At 40.8% G+C, this 18621-nt stretch overlaps 1 protein-coding gene across 3 annotated transcripts in view; it reads left to right on the plus strand.

The window, feature by feature from the left end:
- The first annotated feature begins 905 nt into the window (after positions 1-905).
- The window catches only part of LOC138979351 (peptidyl-glycine alpha-amidating monooxygenase B-like), a 38416-nt gene continuing 20700 nt past the window's right edge, over positions 906-18621 (plus strand). Inside the window, exons 1-8 of one of the 3 annotated variants that reach the window (XM_070352041.1) lie at positions 906-1144; positions 7395-7616; positions 8687-8741; positions 9949-10039; positions 10861-10946; positions 11451-11528; positions 17003-17054; positions 17536-17603. In XM_070352041.1, coding sequence (XP_070208142.1) covers positions 7473-7616; positions 8687-8741; positions 9949-10039; positions 10861-10946; positions 11451-11528; positions 17003-17054; positions 17536-17603 — 574 coding nt within the window. In that variant the 5' untranslated portion in view covers positions 906-1144; positions 7395-7472. The remainder of the gene's footprint in view (positions 1145-7394; positions 7617-8686; positions 8742-9948; positions 10040-10860; positions 10947-11450; positions 11529-17002; positions 17055-17535; positions 17604-18621) is intronic. The other 2 variants (XM_070352047.1, XM_070352059.1) reach the window with 2 other exon arrangements.

Below are 18621 nucleotides of genomic sequence, written 5' to 3' on the forward strand. Positions count from 1 at the left end.
AATTAACAGGCGTAAAATTTTAAGGGTCTTCATGAATTCTGACCTTTGAAAGTACTGGACAGTTTTGCGTGAAACTGACATGGGCCTCAGTATGTAGTAACTATAGACCTGCCGTTTTAATCAGCACAAAGGTTAGACGGGTGTTCCTATATAAGTTGCTTGCATCTGTACGAACATAAAGTGTTTGCAATTAAAGGTCTCACTTCAGTGAGTGAACTTTAGATCATCAGTAAAAATACTGCTTGAAGACTCGGAAATTCAGTGATATATGTATGCAAAGCGTTGAGTTTCCATGAACACTGAGTTAAGTGGTCGATTCAGTAGTTGTTATAAGACGTACAGCTGTTGTGTGTGTGTGTGTGTGTGTGTGTGTGTGTGTGCCACGGTGTGTGTGTGTGTGTGTGTGTGTGTCAGTGTGTGTCAGTGTGTGTGTGTGTGTGTGCAGTGTGTGTGTGTGTGTGTGCCATGTGTGTGTGTGTGTGTGTGTGTGTATGTGTGTGTGTGTGTGTGTGAGTGTCAGTGTGTGTGTGCGTGTTTGTGTCAGTCAGTGTGTGTGTGTGCCAGTGTGCCGAGTGTCACTGACTAGCTGTGCCGGGTGTGTATGTCAGTGTGGATGTTGCAGAATGTGTGTCAATACTGACAATATTTGTGCATGTCACTCAGTTGTGAGTCAGTCAGTCAGTGTAGACAGCGCTGATTCCCTCAAAAGCTACTGGCCAAATGTTCATGAAACGCTACTGTGAAACGTAAATTCGTCCAGAATAAAAAATAAAAAAGACTTTTTGATACACCCCTACTCATTGTTTTTGATTGCAGGATGAACTGTGAGTTAATGTGATTTGGAACAAATAAATGTTTTAAGCCTTCCTCAGTTCCTGTGCCTGTGGGCTTCGGTCATTTAAGGGAAAGAGAGTTGTCCCCCTTGCCGCCCAACAGCGCTGTCGTCGTAAAATGAGCGAAACTAGAGTCAAGTAGAAAACGTTAGAGGCAGATTGTGACTGTACTGCGCCGATCTGACCGCTCCAGGAGGGAAAGCTGGGACAGCGAGACATGCTATATGTCAGGTACACGGAAATCTTCGCGAGCAGCGTGATTTTGTGTGTTTGTGAACGTTCCATCTGTTACTGTTGACTGCCCTCAACAGGTGAGTTTTGGCATTCTCCCACTGGGCTGGAACTGACGGTTAAGCGGCACTGTCACAATCACATTACGATTTAACGAAAATGTCATACAAATTGCAGGCCGTATCTAGATTCTCCGTACTTTCTACGAATGGGTCGATCTGACTGATAAAATATACCGGTACATCCACCACTCTCTTGTTGCAGTTGAAAGTTTTACTTCAGCAGTGAAGTTGTTGAAGCTTGAGATTACAATTTACACTGGACTCCACTTCAGCTTCTTCCTGTCTACAAAACCAATGAAAAGGAAATCTACTTTAAATAGAAAGGAAACCTTTGAAGGAAGTTGACATTTCTGAAAGGTTTAAATAAAACGTAAATGAAATGAGCCAAAATCAAAACAACAGAAATAACACACCAGTCCACACCGTGAGACACACACACACACACACTAACTTGACTAATAGTAACACAGTCATGGAAAATATTCTGCTGTTGTGTTAGGAAAATAAAAGCACAGGTCTGCTGTTGTGTTAGGAAAATAAAACCACAGTCTTGATTGTAAATAAATCTGTAACTTGCAATCATCATCACAGTTGTGCGGTATTGATTTCAATGTAAATTTGATCACACAAGTAACAGGTTGTTCGCAACACACACTTGTTGCTTTTGCTGTAATGTAATTGATAAGAAGATTACAACAGTGTGTGAAATTAGTAGTTGATGCATAGCTATTTATGCGCTTGATTAAGCTTAATGAAGAGGTATATATATATACATGTTGTAACAATCTGCTAAATTTTAAAGCCCATGAGTTTAAATTGATAGTGATGAAGGCACTCGATCGATCTGTGATCACAGAGAGGTTTCTTTGTTCAGATAATTAACAGCAGTTGTCATTATTGCTTTATGGCTGATAGTGATGAAAACACTTGCTATTGTTTTAAATCATAATTAATTTGACAAAACTCAAAGTGTTCAATGGGCCCTGCCCCGTGGGTGTACAGATGCTACTGCCACAGCTGTTGGAAAATCATCTCTATCTTAATCTTATTACTTTATTTTTTTTGTTTTTGTTGCCAAGCACATCATTGTGGGGCTTTTAATCAATAACATGCATCCGTCTACAATGTATTATCATTCATCCTTCAACATGTATAATAAATATGTAAATGGCAAGTATACAAGACATATATTACAACATTAGGACAGACAGACGGACATATAACATACCGTTCGCCTACAAGTAAGGCCGGAGCATAACATAACTAAACATGCAGATTACAATACTGATAAAAAGAAAGAGAGGGAGTGGGGAGGGGGGGGGGGGTTAATGATGGTGGTGGTATCATTTATAATGTATACTCTTAGATAATAATACAAATAATAGATTCTTCTTGAAGTTCCACCCAACAATAATCAAAAGTCACTAAAATACAAGACACCCATACACCCATAAGATTGGACAGGGTGACAGACAGATAAGAGGATAAGACAAGCAGACAGACATAAGACATAACACACACACTCTTGCCTAAAGTCTTATAAAAACCTACAATTTTAAACTGTGGAAAAAGTGAAGCTGTGTTCAATGGGCCCTGCCCCGTGGGTGTACAGATCATTTGCTACTGCCACAGCTGTTGGAAAATCATCTCCATCTTATTACTTTATCCCCGAGTACGCTAGTACAAGGGCTCAGCAGACGTTAATTGTGTGTCTGTGTGTCTTTCTCCGCTTAACAGCTTATTGCTGGGAAACTACTGGGCGCAGTTCGTTCAAAAGTTGATACACTAACTTGATAATAGGTCCGATTGATCGTATTAAAACTTCATAATGTTACCTAGGACCTAAATGCGAAATAAACCACAAAAACGACTTGGCCGTAGGAGGAGTTCACATCGGCGGGGCAACACGCAGCCATTGACCTGATAGAACAGCCGAACGCGTCACACAAAAATACGTCATGACAAAGTTACACGCAAAGCGAAAGAGACTTTGACGTCATTTACTTTTGTTCGGAATTTTCCGTCTGTTCCTAGCTTGTCAGTGAAGACCTGACATGAGTAAGCTTACCCAAAACGTCTTTGTTCTCTATTCTCATCGCAGCTGTGAAATAATCAGTCTTGTGTCTCGGTCGTGTAGGTACAGAGTTTGCTTCTGCAATCATTGTGTTCGTGTTGATGGCGGCTTCATAAGACAAAATAATAAGCGAATCTATCGCGAGGAAGACGTTTATGTACAAATCACCGAACCCAACCCATTTTGTGTGTGCATTTTTCTGAAGAATAAACTGCATGTGGTTAATTTCATCCGTTTAATGCTTGTCGAAACATATCTGATCACAGATGAGGTCGCAGTTTGTAGGTTGATTCTATGAATCGGCCAGAGATAGATCTGCATTTCTGGTCAGAAACCAACATTCACACCACAGACATTCCAAACATTTATATTTATTGAGCGAGCCAGTCTGAAGAGTACTCGGGTCCAGCGCGAGCGTTTTTTATTGTTATAACAAAACCATTATGAATTCCTAAGGACCACACAACTTTGCTTAGGTGTATACGGGAAATGACGTACATGAGCTTGTAATTACTACTGACCAAGATGTCTGTTATTCTGAGTTATGTTTTGATTCAAATCGGACAGTCACTGTTAGTGTTATTTACAGTGTCAGTTATTCAGACACATGAGTTTGCTGGTTTGTAATTTTGCGCGCACATGTGTGTTATTGCTTGCTTTTCATTTTTCAAGGGTATCATAAAGCTTGACAGGATGATATATTAATTAATTTATAACAATACATCCCTTTCCCATAGCATAAGTCCTGATGACAGCTCTACATGCTTTAAAAAAAAAATAACCGCCCCCCCCCTCACACACACACACACTCTCTCTCTCTCTCTCTCTCTCTCTCTCACACACACACACACACATTCACACAACAACATCCAAATCTTAATCATCAAATAAAACAGAAAAGCAAACTAAACTGTCTTAGCAATAAGATGAAGCACAAAATCAACAATGCCAAAAATCCTTTAGGCATTGATGCCTAAGAACACAATCTGTCCAGAAAATGGGTAACTATCTGAGTTTTAACTGTGAAGTGTCAAGCTACGAGTACGAAAGTGGCAGACCCCCATTTGTAATACTGAAGGATATCTCATATGGGTGTACAGGCAAATCCGGATAAGACGAAATTGAAGGGACCGAATTGTTATTGTGTCCTATCCGAAATTTCGACTTGGTCATAGTACAGTGGAACCCCTCTCTAGCGACCTTGAAAATGTTGACAAAAATCGGTCCTTATGGAGGGGGGGGTCCTTACAGAGGGAGGGGGCGGGGCCACAAAGAAAGTCACCTCAGATTTTCTTAAAAAAAGAAAACAGAGAAGTTTGAGTTGCTGACGACCGTTTCCTCAAGCAAACTGCTTCGATTTCATGTTTGACATTGTCGATGGTGTCCACCAGTTCTGGTGCATGTTTCAATGCAAAAAGAGTTAGTTTCTGAGCAAGCATTTCTTTACAGCAGTCCCTGCAATGATGAAGGCCCTCCGAGAAAGAGAGTGAAAAATCGGCCACCGTTCTCAGCATCGCGTATCTGTGTGTAACCTAGCTCTTTCATTGACAAGATACTCTTGTTTCCCTGCAGCCTTGACCAGTGAGTCGGTTACCTAATCTGTGAACCCTTCAGTTGTGTTGCTTTGTCAAAAGTTAGACACAGTCAACTAGTTTTGCTCTGAGTGAACAGTGCAGCTGGCCTCAATTAGCCGGTGACACCTCTCTGGCCACAGCACCAAACAGTACATGGCTGGGGGAGAGAGAGAGAGAGAGGAGGGGGGGGGGGGGGTAGCTGGCTAAACTCAGTGGGGTGTCCGGTGTCACCGAAGTCAGCAGGAAGAGCATTGGAGAGAAATAGAGAGGTGTACTCTTCCAAACAATTTCCAAGGATCAGTTGTCAGGGCTTAGGGTAGTCAGTGAGGAAGAGTGAGAGCGGTTTGTGTACAGTCCGACTGAAGAGTGAAAAGTCACTGCCACAAGATCGGCATGCAGTCAATAAAGCCAGACAAGAAGAATGATTATGACATGCGGCTCTATCTGCTGTTTTTTTTTTATTCAAACTGGTTTTCAACGCGTATTCTCACAAAGCATCTGCACACCTGCCTCTGCCTCTGTGCTGTGTTTGACGGTGTGGCTGCTTTCGTATGATGTCAGTGCATGGTGAGTGCGTTCACTGCCTTGTCACCACTTCCCCACTTTTTTCAGAATGTTTTCTTGGAGTTGGATAATTCTCCTTACTCCTCGCCCCCTCCTTACTCCTCGCCCCCTCCTAACTTCAGTTCATACTTTATTGCGTGCCGACTGACCAGTCGGTGTGGCGTCCGTGTAGAGAAGAAGGGAATAAGGTTACACAATGCGCTAGTGTGAGACGCCAAGTTTCGTGTTTCGAGTTGCTGTAGTAAATATAGAGTAAACTTTGTCTTTGGGACTGACTTTCTGTTGTGTGCTATCCGTCTTTCGACTTACGTAAGAGAAATCCCATTTCGAGCTCAGGGTACTTTGTACACATAGATAAAGAGGGATAATTCCGGACCAGAATTTCTTTGTGTGCTAAGCGAATTTTTGACTTAACCGTTTGTGAGTTAGCTGGATTTGCCTGTAATTGTAAGCTGAAGCAATCAGATGACAGATAGGTTGGTTTAGGGATAACTGAGTCACTACACCAGACCAGGAAGCTTGGGAGATCAGATTAAAGGTGCAATCCTTCCCCTGAAAACATTTGGCTCACCATCTCAGATTTGGCCAGGCTTTTTCGTGGGTCAAATCTTCCCTTTCTTCAGACACATATCAAACATCAACCTACTGACTGCCTTATGTGCAGACTGGACATTTTATATCAATTAATTTATCAGATTGACACAAGTGTAGCTTTTAAGAAATTTATTCACACAAAAATCCAATTCTGCATAACGAGCAGCCAGGATGGTGATTTTTGGCTCACGTAAGTGTGGCCTATGCGATCGTAACTTTGTCTGTCTGTGCGTGCGTGTGTGTGTGTGTGTTTGTGCATGTGTATGTCTGTGGTAGAAACTCTAACATTTGAAGACGTCACATTACATTGACGTCACATTATGACGTAAGAGGGTTAGACGTCACGCGAAGGAAGTACTGAAAGTCTCGGTCATTATTATTTTGAGCGGGCCGAAACTAGTGTACATGCAGACAGACAGATCTAGATCTAGTGTCTCGCTTTCTTGCACAGTTTCACCTATTCTCTTTCTCTGTGTGTGTGTGTGTGTGTATGTGTGACAGAGTGATTGAGTTTGTGTTACTGTTTGTCGATTTCTTACGTGAGCCTTGATGGCTTCGCCTCTTGTTGGTTATATTTTCAACTGGAAGGATGTTTTTATCTCATGTAAAAGCCTGGACAGGTCTAAGATGGTCAATTCATTTACATGGGAAGAACTGTGCCTTAAACAATTTCTCAGTGTTTCAGTTCACATTTCAATGAAGAACATGACCATGTTTCATTTGCTTGGGAATAGGTGAATCTAACATCAGTCTAAACACAGAGATGTGCTGTTTGTGTCTCTGTCAGTCTGTGGTGTGCTCACCTGCTTCGGATAACTGTAGTTTGCTTCTTTGAGCATCAATCCTCTTGTGTGTCACGATTTATCATTGGTTGATTGTGTGTGTGTGTGTGTGTGTGATAACTTCTGAACACAATCACTCATCTGCTTTGTTAACAGCCAATGTGGGAAAACAAGCAGCAGTCGATTATTTGCCAGATGTGACAAGCATTAATCAATAGAGCATGTTGGAGACATTAACACATTAAGTGTTGAATCTTGCCAGACAATTTTTTCTCCGGTCAACTTGTTTTCATCAACAAGGGAGCAAAGATCTGCTAGTGCTACGTACCTCTTTGGCACATGTTAACTGTAAACATGGGAAGTTTTGTTGTCAGTACACTCTTTAGGTAGACTTTTGTGTAAAATGGGCAAAGCGATTGGCAAACTAAAGAGAGCACTGTGAGTGGATGGATTGACCTATCAATGACAGTTACAGCTTGGATAATATCTTGGGCATGGACGATTTGGGTTGAGTGGGTGTGTGTGTCATAAGCGTGGATGTTTTTTTTCCCCAAGAACATGCTGTAAATTTAACTTCAAGTTGCATGGGGTCTCTAGCAAGTATGATTGTTTCTTTGCCTAGATGCACAAAAGCGTCCTCCTATAGCTACTGATTATACTTTATTTTCTTGTCTGTTCAGGTTTGTTTGATTCTACAATTCCAAGAAAAGAAGTAAAAGGCCTTGTATGGTAAAGTCGGACAAGGCCTGTACACCAAGATGAGAGGCCTTCTTCACCTGGCATCCCTTTTCTATTGCCTAGCAACAACTCTGGCAGCTGTGGTGGATACAGGTGTCTCCGCCTCTTCTGCCACATCACATTCACACATGGACATTCTCATGAAGGGGGCCAAACCTCTACAGGTAAGTTTCTTGTGTGTGTTATTGGTGTGCAGATACTTACTGTCTTTTCGTCAGATGAAATTCGAGCTGGAAATTGCACTGCCCGGTATTTTTTTGTTTTCTCTAATTTTGTGTGTGGGTTTTTTCCATGCCCTTACACTTTCGCTGAGAGCTTGGGATCCTCATCATGTACATGCTTGCATACAAGGGTTTTGGACACCAACAAGTTAAGAGTGTGCACAAAGTGGAGTGTTAAAATTAAATCTCTGAGCAATCCTGGGAATTACAACCTCTGACAAGTGACAACTGTAAAGCAAGGTACAGTACTGACTGAGCTATGCCCCCTGCCCCCGAAGGTTCTAATAATTTGTGTCTGTTTGAGGTGGTGATGCAGTATGATGGGTTTTGTTTGAAGCTGTACAGTGTTGAGTGTTTTCTTTTCATGACCTAAGTTTGTATCATGTGTATAAGGAACTTGTTTTTAAATCAGGCCATGTACAGATAGGACACAGTGATTTTAAAAGAAAACTATGTTTTGGCTCCTGCAGGTGTAGTATTGATCAAGTGTAATGTGTTATTTGACCAGGTGCTCTGCAGCTGACATGTCAATGGAAAAGAGGGGTTTGTTGGGGATGCTCAAAAGTGACCTGAAAATAGCATTTTCCAGATCAATTTTTGTTAGATTTTTATCTTGAAAAGTATCTTGAGATTCTTGGAAAAGACATTGTGTCAGTTTTAGATTGGCTGTGATTTTGTTCAATGTTTTGTTAATTTGTCTTGCACATGAATTAGAACTACATGTAGAAGCGCAAAGAAGATGAATGACTTATTTTGGTTTCATGTATATAATTTGTATACATCTTCTATAGTTGATGGGTTGGAATAAACAAGAACGCAGTCTAAAACTTATGTGGTCTTAATATATCATCATTGACTGTGAAGATATTTGTGTGTGTATATGACCCTGAAATTGGCGCCTCTCTGTGCTACTAGCTACTTTGTCTACTGCAGCTGCATGTACCAAAGCATTCAGTTTTATTGATCCCTGCATTGTTACCTATACTTTCACTTGTATACATTGTCTCTTCCAGCCTGATGCTTATCTGTGTACCAGTTATGAAGTCAATGAAGAGGAATTGTATGTGGGTGAGTTGCAACTTACATCCTGTTACATTGACAGTTGTGCCAGAGTGACAGTTGCTTTTTCCTGTTTGTACTATTGGGGAAAAAATGATAGGGTTTGCACTGCCTGGGAATCATGCTTTCTGAAAATGCAACAGCTGGGGCTGTGATAGAATAAGAGGGGAATTGCTTACTTTTATTTACATTTTATCTCCATCTCTGAAAGGGTTATACGTCTGTGTCTAAAGTTGACGTGGTGGAACTCCCTTTCAGTGGGAGCCAGACAATGAAAATGAATGTTCAAAGCTGAGCTTTTTTTTTAATTTTTTATACTTGATATAGGGTCATGTAAATTTCATCGGCTGAATGTTGACCTTTTGTGTGTGTGTGTGTGTGTGTTGTCCCTGTGGTGTAGTTGGTTCATCATGGTTGTTAACATTATGCGCAACCACTGCAAATATGAAATGAGCATAGAATACTTTAGCTTAATCAAGTTAATGTCTACAGCAAGATTTTAATAATAATAATAATAATAATAATAATAAGAACATTTATATAGCGCTAAATCAAAAACTTTCGTTAAAAAGGCTTGCTCTAAGCGCTTGACATCTAAACTAAAACGTCATTCACACTCTTTACAATGATGTACAAGAACTTCATGTCACACTCTTTCATTCAGTATTTTGATCATTAGAACATGTTTAGTATCTATAGCTTAAAAACAACAGCAGAAAGTCAGTCTGACACTTCTGACATGTTAAAAATTGATCAATTGCAGGAATAACTATGTCTAGATTATCATGGGCAGTGGAACCGTTATATATTCCTTGAAGATGAGACGAGCTGAGATCTATATAGCTTAGTGGTACTTACGGCTATTCTGCATGTTTTTGAAAGAAAAATGATGATGCCTGCTAGATATTTTGTGCTCTTTTTCGTTCAAACACATGCAGATGAGAACGGATTATTCATGTCTCCACTGGTAATTGCCCCTGACAGCTATATGTAACTCTGTCTGCCTCACTTTCAAGGAATAGAACTTTTCCACAGCATGTGAAAAAAAATCTAACAGAATTATTTCTGAAACATTGTCTATTGTTAAAGCGTAACATAGTTTATTGAGCAACTACTCTTGCCAAGAAACAAGCAAGCAGATAAATAAACAAACAAACTTGTCCAGGGTGTTGGTCGTATGGTTTGAATTTATTGGATTTTAACCACTTGTTTGCAGTGAAATTTGAGGCCCTGGCAAACGCTGACACAGCTCATCACATACTGATGTATGGGTGTCAGGATGGACCCTACAGTAAAGATGACATCTGGTGGGTATTAACACGTTCATTCAGCCAGTAGGCTGGCCGAAAACAGACGTCAAATATGTGTGTATTGTAGGATATAAACGCTATCAGCACGAGTGTTGCAAGTGTGTTGATTCTTGTTGACATACATGTATTCCTTTCACCCCTATACAAAAAATGCAGCAGTGTTACTTTCCTTTTATGTAGGTGTTGAAAGTTGGACTGTTTGTAAAGTCAACTATGTCCATGTTTTTATAGTTATATGCTTTGCGTTTCAAAAATGTTAACCTGAATGCTTTCAAATCTTAGTGGCTGGTGGATCATTTGCTAGAACTGCAGTTTGTGTGTTAGTTGGCACTACCCTGCAGGGTTTAGACTCAGTAATTAGTGAGGTTTCCTGCTTGCAAAGAACATAGTGTAAAGTTCTGTGTTCAAATGGTAGTTTTATATGGACAGATACTGCACACAAGGGGCAGTCTGTGGCCTGAACAAATACTTCATTTTCAAATCTCTAATTTAATAATATATATATATATATATACGACAAGGACCTACCAAACCAAGTACTCTGTTCTTGGCCCTCTCTTCCGAAGTGAAATCTGTAATATAAATAGAAAATTAAAAATCTAGAATATGTCTCAGTGTGAATAATGGCGTCGCATAAATGTTCTGTTACTTCCTTTGTTTGTCTCCCAAGGAACAGAATTTAGAAAATGAAGCTTGAATCGGTGACTTGGTCATACACTGTACCAGCAGTGGAAAATCGTTCATGAAGTGACCCCAAGAATGTGTATGTGTCAGTTTTGTACATGTATATAATTATTTTTAATTTATCTGGGTTTCAGGGGATGTCCACCCATCTGCAGAGGTGGTCCACAGCAGATAATGTTTGCCTGGGCCAAGAATGCACCACCCACACAGCTTCCGGATGGTGAGAGCTGGTTTCTTGGTTCTGGTGGAATTAAACTGCATGTCTGACATTGTGAAAAAATGATACCTAGTATGATACAGCCTAACCTAACAGGTTGACAGGCGATGGAGCTTTTTATGTAGCATTGAACAAGATGAGTAGGCTGTGTGTATGAAAAGCATTTTGATGTCAAGAAGGAAAATCTCAGTTTCACATAAGTTGACAAGTATAAGGCCAGCAAGCGTGAAGGTTGGCCAGCAATGTTGGAATTTATGAAGCTATTACTGTGGGATATTACTGTATTGTAAGTTTAAATGATAGTGCACACTGACTGGTTCATTGAATTTTTTACCTCGATAGGGAACTTAAATAGTTGTTCTTAAAATAAATAGTTATATTATGTATCTGTGAAAATACTTATCCTTTATTCTTTGTGGTAATGATAAGGTTTTTTTTTATCTCTTCACGTCAAAGTAAAACTTTTGATGTGGATGTGTTTAATCACATGGTGTCCTGTGTTCATAGGGGTTGGATTCAGGATTGGTCGGAGGACAACAATTAAAACCATAGTGATGCAGATCCACTATGCAAAATCTTTCAGTGGTAAGCCTGTCAGATGTGTTGACTGGTTAAAGCTCAGTGTGTGGCTGTGTGAGTAAGAGAGAGAGAGAGTTACAGAATATCACTGGTACTGTGGACCCCCTCCCTGGTCCCCAATTTAGTTTTAGACCCCCCCCAATTTAAGACAACACCTCCCAACCACCTTTTAAAGACTCAGATTGTTCAGTTTCTGTTTATAATATATCTGTAAACTAACCTCCATTTTAAGACTCTTCTTTTGAGGCATGATTTTGTGAGAATTTGGTGTTCTGACTGTACTGAGATTGGGAGTGGGGATGGGGTTATTGTAAATTATCTGCTGCAACTCCATGACCGTGTCCAACTAGGGGTACCCTCCAGCAATTAGCCACATTTTGTCACGAAAGGCTATAGTGATTGATGAATGTACATGACAGGTCAGAGGGACTGGCTGGGCATTAATTGTGTTTTAGCCTGGGGTGATGGATTTGGCCAGTTGACAGGTACAGCAAGGGGTGTTCTCCTTCAGCATATTACCTGGCCCTAGAAATAGATTTTAAGGAAGTAAATGACTTTGTGGTGTTGACTTTGTGTGTACTTCACAGCATTTCAATGTGAATGAACTTGTCTGGGGGGGGGTAAGTAGGTAGCGGAGAGGAGAGGAGGATGTAGATGAAGGGGGAAGGAATGGGAGAGAAAAACTCAGCAAGACTGCTGATGAACAAATGTTTACTGGTGTTTGGGGATACTGTTTTGAGGTTACACACCTTGTCTCAGTGGATGTACAACTATTGGTAGATTAGTTTGCGGATCATGAAAAGTTTGTGCTTTTTCATGACCGCAAACCAAGGCCCATACTTTTTAATTCAGGTAGAGGGTGTGTGTGTAATCTATTTATTCCACATTTTGTCTTTGTTGTTTAAACAAAAAGGGTGTACCGTACTTTTCGGACTATAAGGCGCTGCCGTGTATAGGGCGCACCCCCTACTTTTTAAAAAAAAAATGAAAAAAGCCTAGAATAAGGCGATGCCATGGATAAGGTGATGGTGTCGTGCATAAGGCGATGGGATGAAAGAAAAAAATGAAGAAAAACATCGTACATAGAAAAAAACAAAAAACAACATCAATGATCAAACATGGCGACCGCTCAAAATCGGCAGGAAACACTGTTTCAAACAGAAAGTCAGGGAAAAGATCAGCGGTACCTCAATCGTCACTCGTCGTCGTCGTCGTCACTCTCACTCCCAGAAAATCCAGAGAAATCTGAACCCTCAGAGTCCGAACAAAAGAAGTTCATGAAAGCCGCTGCTGACATGGCACGCGAGCGGTTCCCACCCGTCGAAGTAGATGGTCCAGCTGTGTCCTCATCTTCCGTTTCCGGTTCGGTATCGTCCTCGTCGTCTGCTACAGCGTTGTCAGCTTGACCGTCTGCTTCGATGATGCCAGCTTTCCTGAAGCCGTTGACGATTGTTCGTGTTGACACCTTCTCCCATGCCTTCACAACCCAGGTGCACACCTCAACTCAACTCAACTCAACTCAAATTTTATTGGCTTCAATTTTCATGGAAGAATTTGTCTTGCGCTTGGGAGAAAGTAAGAGTATAACATATAAAAACAGCATTCATATCACATTTCATGTATCACACACAGTAATCACTAGTATAAGCCTACAATTATCACATTTGTACCTGTATCATACATGCAAATAAATAGTATCACATTTCCACGTATCACACACAATATATACATTACATACATACAGCAAGCTTCCATCTCCCGCGCCCCCCCCCCCCCCTCCCACACATACATATCCTCGCACGTGCGTCGACTCCATACAAATGACATCATCAGTCCATTAACTAAAATGCACAATGACTAGTAGTGGGTACATGATACTTAATACGTGCTCAACTAGACCTGCTAACTAAAATAATAACAGAAACAAAAACAAGGACTGGGCACAACATTTACACGTGTGTGACCTACTTACATCAGGTGCCTGTGATCTATAAATAACAATGATTGCGTTTAAAGTAAAACATGAATAATGCCGATGTTTACTAACAATGAATACATAACAACTAAGATAAGAATGTATGTGTTTTCATAATATGATTATTTTATAAAACACAGTGGGGAAATTTGGAAAATAATTTTTATACGAAACTGCGCACATCGAGTCGAGCTCTGTAGCGTGTGTGTTCGGAGGCAGGAGACACACATGGCTGTGGATATTAATTGTTCGGTGGATTAAAAAGGATACCCCGACTTCGGCAGGGCAGAAGGAGGTACAAGACGGTGTGCTGTATTGCTGTGTGTGTGTGTGTGCTGTGCAGACATTCTGTGTTATGTGCATGTTCTATTCTAGTCTGTCCGTAGGCTTCCTCTGAGGGCCTATTGTGTACAAGGGGAGGTCACTTCCGCCTTATAAACAAACACATGTGGAGACCCACAGAAATACCATAGCATCGTAATGAAAGAGGGCAAAAATACTGATAACAGCAAGGTAAGACAGGTCTAGGACATTATTTCTAGGACTGACTAAGCAATAGAACAACATCATGATCTTCATAAGCAAATGATAGTGAGAACAAAACGAAATTCTTACTCTTCTGACTGCTCCCAGTGATTGACATTCAAAACATCCATCCTGTTCTATTCTAAATAGTTGTAAAAAAACTTCATAAGAATAGTATTAAACATACATACTTAATTTGTTTAAACATAATTCTAGTGTAAAAGTATACTTTATAAGTTGTGGAGATAATTTTAAAACATGAAGATAAAAAACACAACAATAACATGACAACATTAGAGTACAATGCATTCCTAGCTAGCTCTGAGGAAAACACCATTGTACATTTTTCAGTTTCACATGCATGCACTAAGTGGTATCATTAAGAACTGAGATGGCGGATGGAATAAACGACTTCCGCATGCGAGAGGTTCTACACTTTGCAGCTCTGTATCTACAGCTATCTCTGCGATGGTAGCGCGTCGAAGTCGTCCCGTTTTCGTGAAGGAGTGATCGCCTTCACTCATCCATGCTTCCCACAAGCCACGAAGATGGGTCTTGAAGGGACGATTGCAGGAGATGTCGAGGGGTTGGAGATGCTTGGTTGTTCCTCCTGGGATGATGACTGGCACAGAGTTCAGTTTGCCGACTGCTTCCTTCACGTTTTTTTGTGATGTGTGCTCGCATGCTGTCCATCACCAACACAGACTTGGTCCTGCGGAAGAATCCGCCTGTACGTTTGCTGTAACACTGCCTCAGCCAACTCATCATCTTTAGCTCATCCATCCAACCTTTGGGATTGACTTCGACGACGATCCCTTTCGGAAACTGTTCCTTCGGCATGGTTTTACGTTTGAAGATCGCCATCGGTGGGAGTTTTTGGCCACTTGCTGTGCATGCGAGGACAACTGTGAAATGTGTTTTTTCATGACCAGTGGTGCGCAAGTTGACCGACTTTGCTCCCTTTTTGTTCACTGTGCGGGTCAGAGGCATGTCAAATTGCAGCGGCACCTCGTCCATGTTTATAATCTGATCGTGACCGACACTATGTTCCGCGATCACTTCGGAAACAAAATTTCGGAAACTGACAAGTTTCTCTTCAAAGTCGGGCGGTAACTGTTGACACATTGTTGTCTTCATGCGAACCGACAGATTCCTCCGCCGCATAAAACGAAAGCACCATGACGCTCTCCCAGTGAATTCGTCAGTATTCTTCGCCGCTGCCATCTCCTTTGCCTTCAATCGAACTTGAACGGTTGAAACGCCTCGACCATCGGCCCTTTGAAGATTAACCCAGTCCTCCAACTCTGCCTCAAGCTCTGGCCAGCGTGCACCTTTTCCGCGGAAAGACTTGCGTGACTTTTTACATCCCAACAGCTGACCTCTCTGTTTACGCCATTTGCGAACCATGGATTCATTCAGGCCTAGTTCGAACGCTGCCTTTCGGTTGCTCTCCAGTCGTATCGCAAGATCGATGGCTTTAATCTTGAAGGCAGCATCGTATGAAGCTCTCTTCGTTTTCGGCATCTTGACAGTGACAAAGTCGAAGTGCAAGTTGAAGCGGTACCCAGTTGAAGTGTCAAGAGACCGACTGTCGACTGTCGTGTTTCAACGCAACTAGTGTTCAGGTAATTTTTTCGGCGATCAACATTGCTTGAATTGTGTTCACTTAAATGGTTGTTAGTTGCTCATTGATTTCAAGTTCACAGTGCTCGTGAAACCTATTTTATCCGAGAATAAGGCGACGTCGTGTAAAAGGCGACTCCACGATTTTAAGTAAAAAAAAAAAAAAAAAAAAGTATCGCCTTATAGTCCGAAAAGTACGGTATTTATGCCACCTTTTGTTGGTTTGTGTCAAGTCCAAATCTTGGTGTCACTGTCAGTCTACCTATGCATTTGGAAGCAGATCTATGAGTGAATAATGCACAGCAGTGTAGTTATCTCAAAATAATTCTATCCCGTTATCATTTCACAGCACTTATTTGGGGTTCATATGAAATCAGACACACTTTTACATTAGCAGTGTATCTGTTTTTGGATTTTAACTCTTTTAACTTGTTATTTTGCTGTAGCGGCAAATGCAGATACATTTGTGTTCTTCTCATGTTTTGCTATGGTACGGAAATAAATTTGTGTCCATATAATATAGCAGATGACATTCTTTTGTTCATTTACCTAATGTGTTATGAAAGTTAAAATACTGCAGGAATATTGGTTTTTTGAAGCAGTACAGTGTATGCAACTGCTTAATTTCCTAAGATTTGATTGGGCATTTGCTGCATGTTTTCTGTTTATGAAATGAAACATTGTTGACTGTCAAATGATAAATTTACGATCAATCGCAGTTTTTTTGTCAAAGTTGTGAAGTATGAGAGTTACAGACCTTGGTAGTTGAAATTGGAACCAAACAAAGACTCAGCTCTTAATTGTTTGATAATTGCTTGTGACACTGTTCCGTACAAGGTTGATTTTGATTCAAAGTAAAACAGACCTTGTGGTTTTATATTGGATTTGCATGTGTTCAAGTGTATAGGTGTTACATTATGTATGCAGTGTTTGCACCAGGATTGTGTGTTATCTGCAGTTGAATTTTTTAATCGCAAGAAAGTAGTTCCCATCGGCCATGACTGCACCCCACAAGCTATTGAGGATTCAGGGTGGTTTTTATTTGAATATTTCCTGGTTGCTAGGGGAATACGATAAATACACACCCTTCTACTTTCTAGCGTACTGATGGAAAGAAGCGGGGTGGTACGTGATATGAGATAAAATATGTGAACATTTTACTGTTATTAGCACTGTACATTTTGTTTGTTAAGTTAGTTGTACATTGTACAGGTCTGCATATCTTTATACTGTCAAGTGCTGCTGACCGTTTATGTGTGAGTCTGAGGGAAGTTGGCAATTGTGGTGCTGCGTTCATATGAAAAGCCAATGTCAGTTTTCTCACGGTGGACACCTATCTTGATCTTTATTGTTCCAGTTGACGAGTCTCCAGACAATTCAGGCATACGATTGCACACCACTACTGAAAGGTGAGTAGTACTTGTTGTGGCTCACTGTATCATAAGGCATTTTTTATGTATGTCATGTTAAAGTTCACAGTGATAGAGGTTTATCAGTAGTCATTCTTACATCTGTAGGAAACTATTTCTGACGATGTGCACAGCAAATGAGTTGTCAGTGATTTCCAGTGGATATGTCTGTTGGTTAGAGAGAGTACTAGCTGGTGTGTTTGCGTGTGTGTGTGTGTTTGCGAGTGTGTGTTTTCTTTTGTATGAGTGAGTGCATGTTTGTGTGTTTTTTCTTGTTAACTGGAAATGTCAGATTATTATTGTACCAGGTATAAAGTGGAAGATACTGGGAACGTTTGTGTGTGCAAGTTTGCTTGTGTGTGTATCTGTATATTTGCAGGTGTGAATGTGTGGTTGTGGGAGTGTGTTAAACTGAAATATTGATGTTAGAAATTGCAGCAATACAGTGAAGGTAGTCTCAGTTTTTCTGTGTGTTTTGCAGACAACCAAACGTGGCTGGCATTTTTCTCATGATGTCATACAGCTTTGCTGTGCCGCCAAACAGTCCCAGTAAGTGTTGAGTTTGTGGTGATCAGGGATAATTAGTTGATTTGAGTTACAGCTGGGGTTGGAGGGGGGGGGGGGGGGGGGGGGGGGAGGGGGGCATAGGCAGAGATACAGATGCACTGTGTTTGAAGATTGTTGCTAAATATCTTATGTAACTTTTAGTGTGCTTTTCTAAAATGTTGAAGATTTCTGGTTTTAAAGAATTGGTTGTCTCAGGGTTCGTACAGGTCATGGAAAACCTGGAAAGTCATGGAATTTGATTTTTAATTTTCCAGGCCTGGAAAGTCATGGAATTTCAATTCAAGTCATGGAAAGTCATGGAATTTAACAAAAATAAGAAAGAAAAAAAATTAACCTTTAGCACGCCAGCGGCGATTTTCGTTGCCCAGCCATTCCCCGATTTGCGTCACCAGCACAAGGCTTGTTCGTATGACCAACTTCTCGTTCGTATTTGCATACGAGAATAACGGTATTTTTAACGGCACTTGAGCCAAAGCGAGGCTCACTTCCTTCCGTTATCTCGTCGTGTCGTCTGCGCTGCATTTGAGTCGGTTTCGTCGAAGTTTTCTGCTTTTGTTTTTGCATCGATAAAGTACATTAGCGCTTCGACAAGCAAGATGGAGGATGATGAGTTTGAAACTTTCTTTCGAGTTGTTTCTTGACAACAAAAAGTATGCGGAATTGGAACGAATTACCGAGGAAGATCTTCGCAATGAACTGTGTATCACGGTGAAAAAAATGACAGTTCGTCAAGTCACAGTGACGGTTACGAAACGGAATTTACGAAAGTGCAGATGGATACAAACAGTGGCTGGTCCAGTTTAGTGAAATGACAGGACCAGCAAACATTACCGATAATCTGACTGCGTAGCAAATGCTTGATTTGCTTGTCGAAGAGACACTGCGTAGAAACTGACTCAAATTCAGTGCAAAGCAAGCCAGTGTCAAAACTGGCAATGACAAGACGTAAAAAGTTTGCGTGTTCGGAAATGGCGACCTGTGGATCTAGTCATGGAAAATG

The sequence above is a fragment of the Littorina saxatilis genome, linkage group LG1, assembly GCF_037325665.1.
Source record: "Littorina saxatilis isolate snail1 linkage group LG1, US_GU_Lsax_2.0, whole genome shotgun sequence".
NCBI classification, from domain to species: domain Eukaryota; kingdom Metazoa; phylum Mollusca; class Gastropoda; order Littorinimorpha; family Littorinidae; genus Littorina; species Littorina saxatilis.